The sequence below is a fragment of the Myotis myotis genome, unplaced genomic scaffold (assembly GCF_014108235.1).
Source record: "Myotis myotis isolate mMyoMyo1 unplaced genomic scaffold, mMyoMyo1.p scaffold_m19_p_9, whole genome shotgun sequence".
In the NCBI taxonomy this organism is placed as follows: Eukaryota; Metazoa; Chordata; class Mammalia; order Chiroptera; family Vespertilionidae; genus Myotis; species Myotis myotis.
Genome location: NW_023416401.1, coordinates 24,086,216 through 24,097,763, shown reverse-complemented (window position 1 = coordinate 24,097,763; position 11,548 = coordinate 24,086,216). Strand labels below are relative to the sequence as shown.

Here is an 11,548-nt window from a genome sequence, read left to right as displayed (position 1 = left end):
TGAAGGTGCCCAGGCTGACAGTTCTAACTCAGGGCAAGGACAGGGCCCGGCCTGCTGGGCAGGTAAGAACAGCTCCACCCAGTGACCCCTCCTCAGCAGGCAACTCGGTCTGACTGCCAGGATGCTTTCTCCAATCGTGTGTCATTAGAATGTCAACAACTTCCAGCCCTGGTAGCGCTTTAAAAGCTGGCAGCTCTCACAGCGCCCCAGAGGAGCGCCGTGTGCCCCACTCCCCGCCTCCACCAACATACCCATCAGCATGTGACTGGCCTCCGCGGAAAGGGGCGGTGGCTGGCCCAAGTGCACCAAGCAAATCAGGGCAGAGCCCCAGTCCTGCCACTTTCTGGAGCTGTCCTGTTCCTGCTCCACCACGCCCCTCCTCCCTGCACTTCCAAAGCCAGTTTTTAAAACCCCACATAACAGTATTGGGTACAAATGTTATATCCGGTAAGGGTCTAATATCCAAGATTTACAGGGGACTCATACATCTCAACAAAAGGAAGATAAACAACCCAATAAAAAAAATGGGCAAAGGACTTAAATAGACACTTTTAGAAAGTGGACATACAGAAAGCCAAGAGACATATGAAAACATGCTCAAAGTCACTAATCATCCGAGAGATGCAAATCAAAACGACAATAGGTACTATCTCACACCTGTCAGAATAGCTGTCATCAACAAATCGACAAACGACAAGTGCCGGTGAGGATGGAGAGAAAAGGGAACCCTCGTGCACTGCTGGTGGGAATGCAGACTGGTGCAGCCGCTGTGGAAAACAGTATGGAGTTTCCTCAAAAAACTGAAAATGGAACTGCCATTTGATCCAGTGATCCCACTTCTAGGAATATATCCCAAGAAATCAGAAACACCAATCAGAAAGGATATATGCACCCCTATGTTCATAGCAGCACAAGTTACAATAGCTAAGATTTGGAAACAGCCTAAGTGCCCATCAGCAGATGAGTGGATTAAAAACCTGTGGTACATCTACACAATGGAATACTACACTGCTGTAAAAAAGAAGGAATTCTTGCCCTAGCCAGTTTGGCTCAGTGAGTAGAGTGTCGGCCTGTGGACTAAAGACTCCCAGGTTCAATTCCGGCCAAGGACACATGCCCGGGTTGTGGGCTTGATCCCCTCTCCAGTAGGGGGCATGCAGGAGGCAGCCAATCAATGATTCTCATCATTGATGTTTCTGTCTATCTCTCTCCCTTCATCTCTGAAATCGATTAAAAAATATATTTAAAAAATTATAATAAAATAAGAAAAAAAGAAAGAACTCTCACCATTCACAATAGCATGGATGGACACGGAGAGCATTATGCTAAGGGAAATAAGCCAGTCAGAGAAAGATAAATATCACATCATCTCACTCATTTGTGGAATATAATGAACAACATAAACTGATGAACAAAAATAGATCCAGAGACAGAGAAGCATAGAACAGACCGTCAAACTTCAGAGGGCAGGCAGGGGAGGGGGTTTGGGGGTAAGAGATCAAAGCTCTTGTATACATGCACATAAGCATAACCAATGGACACAGAGAGTAGGGGGGTGAGGGCATATGCTGGGGAGTGGGGTGGTCAGGGAGAGGTCAATGGGGGGAAAAGAAGACATATGAAATACTATATGTAACACTTTAAACAAGAAAGAATTTAATAAAGAAAAACAGTATTGGGTACACTGTATCGAAGAATTCCAGCACACAGCAGAATGTGAAATACGGGTGGAACCTTCCCCTCCAAACCATCTTCCATCCCATTCCCAGAGGGAACTGCCGCTACTCAGTGGTAACTACCCCAGACTTCTGCTACGCCCTAATCTAGTTATCTCATACACTCTCCCCCACAGAAAAATGGGCCATACTATACACATTGTTCAGCCACACTCACTTTTTGTTTCTCACACATCTTTCCATGCCAACATATAGAGATTCAACTCTTTAAAAAACCTGCATCACATTGTATAATGTGGGATTAATTTCCCTATCCCCGTTCCCTTTAGGCTGGTGGGCATTTAGGCTGCTATCAATTTCACAATAACTCCAACAAGGCTGAAGAGGACATGTTTGTGTTAATATCCTGTGGCCTGCCCTGGCCGGGTAGCTCATTTGGTTAGAGCATCATCTTGATGCGCTAAGGTTGTGGGTTTGCTCTCCAGTCGGGGCACATGCAGGAGTAAATGTATGGATGAGTGGAACAACAAATCGATGTTTCTCTCTCTCTCTCTAATATATACATTTATTTATTTATTTCCATCCTGGTACTCGTGTTTTTCTGTCTGCTAAACTGTAAGTAAAGGTGCTGGGTTAATGCTGGCCTCTCTAGCAAATTACTGTGTACCAACTGGTGGTGTGGCCACCAGCAATGCTTACATTTGCCTTTTCCTCTCAATGATGCTGTAGAAAGTCAACAAGGCCATTCCTATTGCGAGGCCACTGAGGTACCCATCACGTCCCCATCTTTTTCCTTCTTTCCCATTCTATCCTCCCTGTCTCTTTCTCTCTCAAATGGCCAATTCTGTTGTTTGGCTATGAAGGTCCAAGATATGTATGTCCTCAGGGGTGAGAAGGGAAACAAGAGACTGAACCAATGAGAACCCAAGTCCATGCATAGTCTCTCTACCTTGAGATTCCTCAGCTCACTTTTCTGCACACACACGCTCACACCTGGAGATTCATCCACAGGCAGAGGGAATAACGGGCTTATGGTGAGTACCAAAATCTATTACCCATTTGGGCTGGGTGCAGAACCCTTGGGCCAACAGAGTTCACACATAGGCCAGAGATGGGACCCCCAGTTTTTTTAAACATTTTTTTTTGAAAGTGGTAAGTGTACAAAATTTTAAACATCAAATAAAACAATGATGTGGATGACGAAAAAGATCAGTGCCTCGTCCCATTCCTCACTTTTTCTTAGCTGCTTGCTTTGGCATTTACCTCCATGTATCTAAATAGCATGATTATACTGCTATTTCTCCACCTTTCAGTTTTAAAAATTATCAAGTGGCTTCTTCTTTCCTACTATGGAACATAAATATTTGGATCTCACCCATCCAAACACAACTTCTGCCTTTCCTAGAGTTAATTAACAACTGCCTCATTGGATGGTTTAAAACCCTAATATGCAAATAGACCAAATAACCAACCAGTCGCTATGATGTGTGCTGATCACCAGGGGGTGCACGCAGAACATGGCAGGTGTTGGCCGCGGCGGAATAGTGGAACAGGTAAGTGGGGGCACCAGACCAAGGCAGGGTGCTGGTCGCTGTCATTGGGGCAAGCCTTTGGTGGCTACTGAAAATTCTTTGCTCCCACGAACTGCAGTCCCACGCAGCACTCACACCTGCTGCTGGCGCCAGACCTGTTCACACCCGCTGTAGGCACTGAAGCTGCCGCTCACACCTGCTACTGGTGCCTGGCGCCAGCCCCAATCACTCAGCACTATCAGCAGGTGCAAGCGCAGCTGCTGGCCCTGATCGCCTATCAGGGCTTCTCCATCTCCTCCTGCTCCTGAGGGGCGATCAGGGCCAGCAGCTGCCTCTTGCACCCATTGCCAGTGACAGCCCCGCTCGCACCTGCTGCCGGCGCCGGCCCCAATTGCTCCGCACTGTCAGTATACGGGAGTGGTGGCGGCTGGAATGGGGCTTTCAGCGGACAGGGGACTGGGGGCCGTGGTGGAAGGGGCAGGGCAGGGACGCAAAGGATGGGCTGAGATCCACCCCTGTGCCCACTGCAGCCTCACAGCGCACAGTTCCTTTTAAGGTGCATGAATTCATGCACTGGGCCCCTAGTGTGTGTGTGTGTGTGTGTGTGTGTGTGTGTGTGTATAAAAGCCTAAGTCCATGTTCGGCAAACTGGCTCGCGAGCCACATGCGGCTTTTTGGCCCTTGAGTGTGGCTCTTCCACAAAATACCATGTGCGGGCGTGCGTACAGTGCAATTGAAACTTCGTGGCCCATGCGCAGAAGTCGGTTTTTGGCCTGGGCGAGTCTATTTTGAAGAAGTACTGTTGATATTTGGCTCTGTTGACTAATGAGTTTGCCGACCACTGGCCTAAGTGACTGAATGACTGAACGACCGGTCTCTATGATGCACACTGACCACCAGGGGGCAGATTATCAACGCAGGAGCTGCCCCCTGGTGGTCAGTGTGCTCCCACAGCGGGAGTGCCGCTCAGCTGACCAATGGATGCCAGATGCAGGGCTCACGGCTGGCCACCGTGGCCTGGAGACCACAGTGGAGCAGCAGCAAGCCTACCAGGCAGTGATGGCAGGCGCAGCGGGGCCAGGATGAGCAGGAGCAGCAGACGGCGTTGGAGTGCTGGTTTTGGCCCAATCCCCGCAGGCTATGCCAAGGAACCCCACTGGTGCACAAATCTATGCACCAGGCCTCTACTATACATATAATTCTCTCTTAAGCTCTCTGGTACAGCTGAAAATATCCTCTTAAAATAATATGAAGGTTTCAGTTTGTTTGAGTTTTTTTCACCCTTCGGTTCTCACCTGGAGAGTTGTTCAGTTGTCAACGTGGCCCTTCCTTCCCATCACTCTGGAAATTCCCTTTGTCTTTGTCCTTGATGCATGTTCTGTTTCTTGGATCCTACTTTCCTCTTTATTATTATTATTACTTTATTTTATTTATTTATATTTTAAAAATATGTTTTTATTTAAAAATATTTTAGAGAGAGAAAGGGAGAGGGAAAGAGAAACTACAATTGGCTGCCTCCTGCACACCCCCTATTGGGGATCAAGCCTGAAACCCCAGGCATATGCTCTGACTGGGAATTGAACCCATGACCTTTCACTGTACGAGACCACACTCCAACCAACTGAACCACACTGGCCAGGGCTAGGAGTTCTTTATATATTCTGGATATTAAACCCTTGTCAGATATACAATTTGCAACTGTTTCCTCTCATTCTGTAGGTTGTCTTTTGACCTTCTTGATAATGTCCTTGATGCACAAAATTTTGATGTTCAACTAATCTATTTTTTCTTTTGTTGTTTGTGTTTTTGGTGTCACATCAAGAATGCATTGTCAATTTCAAGGTCATAAAGACTTACCTCTGTGTTTTCTTCTAAGTGTTTTACGGTTTTAGCTTTTTTATTTAGGTAGTCAATCCATTTTGAGTTCATTTTGTATAAGGTGTAAGGAAGGCATTGAACCATTTTTTTCAACTTTTTTTTACATGGGGAGATCCAGTTGTTGCAGCACCATTTCTTGAAGAAACTGTCTTTCCCCACTGAATGGACTACACTCTTATCTAAAATCAATTGTCCATAGATATATAGGTTTATTTCTGGACTCTCAATTCTATTCAATTGGTCTTTGTGTCTGTCCATATGCCAGTATCAGACTATTTGATTACTTTATCCTTGTAATAAGTTTTGAAATCAGGAAGATTGAGTCCTCCAACTTTGTTCTTTTTCAAGATTGTTTTGGTTTTGGGAAATCCCTTGCAATTCCACATAAATTTGAGGATCAGCTTTTCTATTCCTGCAAAAAAAAGCCATTGGTATTTTGATAAGGTTTGCATTGACTCTGTAGATCACTTTGGGTAGTACTGACATCTTAACAATATTAAGTCTTCCTACCCATGAACATGGGTGTCTCTCCATTTATTTAGGTCTTCTTTCACTTCTTTCAGCAATGTTTTATAGGTTTCAGTATATGTTTTTCATCTCCTTGTTTAAATTTATTCCAGTGTATTTTATTTTTATAGATGCTATTATAAGTGGAATTGCTTTCTTAATCTCTTTTTTGGATTGTTTGTTGCAGGTATATAGAAACATAAGTAATTTTTTTGTGTTGATCTTATACCCTGCAACTGTACTTAATTTTTTTTACTAGTTCTAGCAGCTTTCTTTTGGATTCTTTATTTATAAAATCATGTCATCTATGAATAGAGATAGTTGTTACTTCTTCCTTTCAAATGTGGGCACTTTTTATTTTTCTTATCTAATTGCTCCGGCTAGAACTTCCAGTCCAATACTGAATAGCAGAGTTGAAGGTGGGCTTCCTTGTCATGTTCCTGATCTTGGGTAGAAAGCTTTCAGTATTTTACCATTGAATATAATGTCAACTATGGGGTTTTTGTGTTTATTTTTTTATAAGCTGTTCTTAGTTTTCTGACTGTTTTTATTGTGAAATGATGTTGATTTTGTCAAATGACTTTTCTGCATCAATTGATAAGATCATGTGTTTTCCCCTTTCATTATAATAATGTGGTGCATAAAGTAGATTGATTTTCATATGTTGAACTATCCTTGTATTCCTGGGATATTCTTCTTTTTTTACTTAATCTCTCATTTTGATGGAGCACATCCTCCAATGTCTTTCTGAGGAAAGGTGCAGAAGAGGTAAAAGTTTGTAACCTGGCTATATACAAGGTGTCCCAAAAAGTGTATACACACTTTAATAACTGATAGCTCAATTTTGAAAATAAAATGTATTTTAATAAACACTGCCTTTATAATTATTCAAAGTGTGTATATACATTGTGGGGGAACATCCTATATTCTGGGCAATCTTCTCAACTTTATCTTTCACCTTGTGTTCAATTATTTTATCTCTGCAAGAACATTTTAAATTTCCCAAAGTCCTTTCTTGTCTTTTAATGTTTCTTTTCCTTTTATAGCAGCCATGGCTGCTTGCGAATTTAGCTTTTTAATATATAGTTTATTTATATATATATATTGATTGAAAGGAGAGGGAGAGAAAGAAACATTAATGATGAGAGATAATCATTGATCAGCTGCCTCCTGCACGCCCTCCACTGGGGATGGAGCCCACAACCTGGCATGTGTCCTGATCAGGAATTGAACCTGTGACCCCCTGGTTCATAGGTCGATGTTCAACCACTGAACCATGCTGGCTAGGTGAGGATTTAGTTTTTGACAAGTGGAAAAATAAACTCTTCTACTGTGATAGTTAAGAAAGGAAGGATGGATGTAGGTGGAAGGAGACTGGCACATGAGGTGGCAGAAAGGTGGGGTATTCCTTCTGATGACTTCTGTTTTCTCTGTGACACAGATGGGGAAGACATCTCTTGAGATAACAGGGAAGGCAATGGGGTAGGAGGTAAAAGAGAAGTCAAAGCTAATGACCTCAGAAACCCAGCTGCTTCCTGGGCAGCCCTGAGGGTTCACACCAGAGCCAGGGACTATCAGTCAAGCATGGCAACCAATCTGCTCAGTCAGCTAAGTTCCTGGTCAAGGTGTACAGAAGACAGCTCCATGGCTGACATTCTTCTAGCCAAGTGGTATGGAAGAGCAGCAGGTCAAAGGAATTAAGGATATTGACAAGAAAGGGGGTGATGTGATTGAACGTGGCATTTCTGCTACTTTCTTATCTGCTCACACATTCTCTGGGAACCTTAACAAATTCTAACTGTTCAGTTTGATATTTCCCCACCTGAACGTTTCATGTTGTTTTCTTAAACTGAAGTCTTTATTGAATTTTCTGCCCTTACCATTCACAAGTTGTCAGGGATCAGGCCTTTTCACATTGTTCTCCGAGGATCCCATTGTTTATATTTCTCCATGTAGACAGTATACCCATTTATCTTTATTCTTTGTTTCTTATCTTTAAAAGGGAATAAAAATCAGATTAGTTAGGACCCCTACCAGCAGAGACAATGCTTTATTCTCTGCAGTAATTACAGAGTATTATTGATATTCTCTTTCTGTTTTCTGGGTATTTCGCCATGAAAATAGAACAAATTCTGAGTGCATATCCTTCAGTTGTTCAAGTTTATTTGTTTCAATAAATGGATGGAGCACACCACATTTTTTTTATAACTTTTTCCTCCCTCATGAGTCAAGAGTCACTTTATCTTAAGCCAGAAGTTTCTCTTAAAGGACACACACATGTGTGCACACATGCACACGAACACGCGTGCGCACACACACACACACACAGCAAATACAAAAACCTAACTCCACCAAAGTGCATGTGAATGAAAGTGCAAACAAGTTTCATTTTCAAATTCTGGGATCATTCTTTCTGTTTCAGAAGCCAAACAGAAAGGTCCTCCCTGGCCTAGGCCAGAGCTGGGCGAGGCTGCCGGGCCAAAGTGTAAGTGGTGCCTCTGCTGGAGAGCCGGGCAGAGGTCACATGGCACTGGGCACCGGTGCCAACTCCCTCCCCTTACTGCCCTCCCAGGTCAAGGTGCGATGATCTCATTTGGGGTCAGGATGGGTGGGAAAGGGAGGTAGTAGGGTGGACAGGAGGCAGATTTCTTTCTCCTTTTTTGTGATTTGGTTTCTTTCCAAAGAGTTGGACATTGGTGCAGAAAGTGCTGAGGCCTCAAAGTTCGGAGGCCTGGGGGCCCTTTTCCTCGAGGCCCTTGGTCCATCCTGCCTTTCTGGTAGGCAGGTATTAAGAGCGTGGTTAGTAAATCCACATGGCAAAGCCATCCCAGCCCCACTCAACTGTGTGTACTTGCTGCCTTCTCCTCACACCACAAAGCCAGTGAGCATCTCACAGTCTCATAGGCGAAGGCCAAGGAACTGGTGAGTTTTGCCACCACTCAAGCAACCAAGATAGAGAGGCTCTTGACCAATGGGGACACCAATGCGACCTCTGTAAACCCAACCCTCGGGCCTGCCTGCTTTCTCCCCTGGGAGGTCGTGGTCAGGGCTGCCTCTTAGGGCTGGAAGGGAAGGAGCATGTCAGTCCTGTGGGGGCTGAATGGCTGCCCGAGCAAAGCTGTCTGGTCCCTTGTGAGAGGGTCCCCTCCTGGGCAGGGAACAGGAAATCACCTGAACTTTGGGCTTCTCTCTTCTATGGGAAAGATAAAGCTTCATATTGTAACAGGAATAGCCCTTGACATTTTCCCAACACTGAGCCTCACATCACCCTGTCCAACACTTCTGAGAGTGCCTACACACACACACACACACACACACACACACACACACACACACACACACACACCTCCCATGGCTGGCAGAGCAGTCTGGGGAAGCCCAGCTCAGCCCTGCTCCCCATCTCCCCGTGGGGCCTGCTCCCAGGCTTCAGGTTTGGCAGTGGCTCAGTGGAGGCTAGGCCCCCACTTGGACAGAAAGGCCAAAGTCCCAGAGTCCCAGCAGGCCCCCCACTGCAACACTGATGGAGAGGGGTAAGAAAGGCTTAAGGGACTCAGAGAGCTCAAAGATAGAATTCACTTTCCCAACTCCCAACTTCAAGTCCTCTTTGTAAAACCCAAGAGCAGGGCATGTGAGGGACAGGTTGAAGCGATGTTACAGGGGGTGTGTGTGTGTACTAGAGAGAGTGCTACATGCCCATGACAGGAGGCCTGGCACGCGTGGTCCCCTGACTCCTGCCATGGGCAACACCTTGGCTGAGACCCAAGGCTTCCAGCTTTGGGAGCCACAATACCTGGTGGAGCTGCCCCTCTGACCAAAGATTGTCTGACGTACTCTTGGGCTGACCTTGGCCACTAGCCATTCAGGCTGCCTCCTCCCATACCTGACACACTGAGAGTGTATGGGGAACACCCATGGAACCTTAACCCCTGCTGCAGAGGTGAAATGCTCTGACTACCTGCTCTGCTGGAAACAGGTCTAGGCGTGGAACAGTAAGAATGCCAAGTGGTCCAGAGCTGGACACGTTCAAGAAGGCATTTTGGCTCAGAATCCCTCACTTCTGGGTAAAATGGAAAACGGCAGCCCAGACTCCCATTGGATCCTATGAAAACATGTGTCTGAGGCACACCCACTTAAAGGGAGGAACCAGTGAGGTCTGGCTGTGCCAGGGTGGGGGCACTGACCAGAAAACTGAGCAGCAGAATGAGGGCGGCAAAACCAAAAGACAGGGGGGAGGTGCCTTTTGAGTAAATATGTTTGTGGCAGGGTCACTTCTTGGTAGGAGGAAAGGAGACAAGGAAAGAAAAGCACAGAGAGATGCCAAAAAGGGCCTCTCGCTCCACCAGACTGTCCTTAATTGCAAACAACAAGACCCTGTGGTGACAAAACAAGTTGGCTAGAGAAGTGGGCTGCCACAGGCAGGGTACCCCCAACCCACTCCATCAGTAATGCTCCCCCAGCAATGTCACACCCTCACTGGTATGCCTGGTGGCAGATGAGTTCCAGGACTTGGGGGCTAAGACTCCATCCTCCCCGGGGCTCCTCTGCTCCCATGTACCTTGTAGGAAGCAGCCCTGGAGAGAAGAGCAACCACCCCTGGCCAGATGCAGAGCATAGTGGGGGCACAGGTGGGATATGAGGAACTCAGGCCAGGAAGGAAGCATCAGGTGCAGAGGGAGGCCCGGCTGGGGTTGGAGGAGGGCCCAGCCCTGAGCCAGTCACTTTAAGGTGTCATCGGCGTTTTTGAACATGAGAATGGCGTTATAGATCTTCAAGGCTGGACCCAGCTTGACACTCATGATCTTCACAATGTCCGCCTGTGTCAGCAAAAGGAAGGCCTCGCCATCAATCATCTGAGGGTTGGGGGAGGGAAGTGGAAATCGGAGAAGGTGGAGAGGGTCATGGGGAAGGAGTGAAGGAAGGTGGGCATATGCATGGCGAGGGGGAAGGGGAGAAGGAAAATTGGAGTAAAGGATATATGGGGGGAAGGAAAGGAGGAGGGAAAGGGAAAGAAGAAGGAAAAGGAGAAAGGACAAGGGAGGGAGAAAGGAAAAAAGGAAGATAGCAATGGGGACAGAGAAGGAAAGAAAGATATCCACTGGTGTTCCCATGTTCACACACACACGCGCACACACACACTCTTTCTGCTGCCAGATCTGGACTTCAGTGTGTATTTGCATAATGTTTTCTGAGTCTTCACTGACAGTGGCTTCAAAAACCTGCCTCAGTTGCAGGCTCCTCCCCAGCCCTGGCCCTGGCCTGGGCTCATGCAGGAGGCAACCAATCCATGTGTTTCTCTCACATCGATATTTCTCTCTGTCTTGCCTTCTCTCTTCCCCTCTCTCTAAAAATCAATGGAAAAATATCCTCAGGTAGAGATTAAAACAACAACAACAAGAACAACAAAGAAACAAACAAACAAAAAACCTGCTATTGCTGTTCCCACATGAACCCACCGGTCAATCTCAGTGCTGCTAACAGACATGCGGGCATTCCAATCAATGCATCACAGTATTACCTATGAGCTCTGAGAGAGAGAGCTTGAGATTTCATCTGAATCTAACCAAGCCTTTGTTTGTAACTTCCAGTTTACAGGAAATACACGGGATGTTGCAACAAGTTGAATGACACTGTAAGGAAGCAATGAGACCAACCCAGGGCACCTTCTGCAAGACTTTTCTAATGGTCCCTGTGCCTCCCCTGGAGATTTCTTACTACTGTGACTGCTGAGGTTGAGTCTAGGTTCTTCAAAGCAAAGACTGGAGTTTGTTGACTAGTAGCTTGGGACTGTGTCAGGGGACAATGGGATTACTCAAGAACATACAAGATGTTGTATGTGTGCTGCTGTATATGGAGTTTTCAGCCATAATCTCGGAAATGGTCATATTTGACCTTGAAGGTAGAGAAACTCAACAGGAAAATGAATAAAATGAGCCAAATGCAATGATCCACCCTAAG

General features: G+C 45.9%; 1 protein-coding gene across 7 annotated transcripts in view; it reads right to left on the bottom strand.

The window, feature by feature from the left end:
* Positions 1-6,812: 6,812 nt before the first annotated feature.
* Positions 6,813-11,548, bottom strand: part of L3MBTL1 (L3MBTL histone methyl-lysine binding protein 1) — a 28,862-nt gene continuing 24,126 nt past the window's right edge. For 4 of the 7 annotated variants that reach the window (XM_036322803.1, XM_036322806.1, XM_036322808.1 and 1 more), the window contains one exon: positions 7,633-10,443. In XM_036322803.1, coding sequence (XP_036178696.1) covers positions 10,309-10,443 — 135 coding nt within the window. In that variant the 3' untranslated portion in view covers positions 7,633-10,308. Of the gene's footprint in view, positions 7,587-7,630; positions 10,444-11,548 lie in introns of those variants that run through there. The other 3 variants (XM_036322807.1, XM_036322810.1, XM_036322805.1) reach the window with 3 other exon arrangements.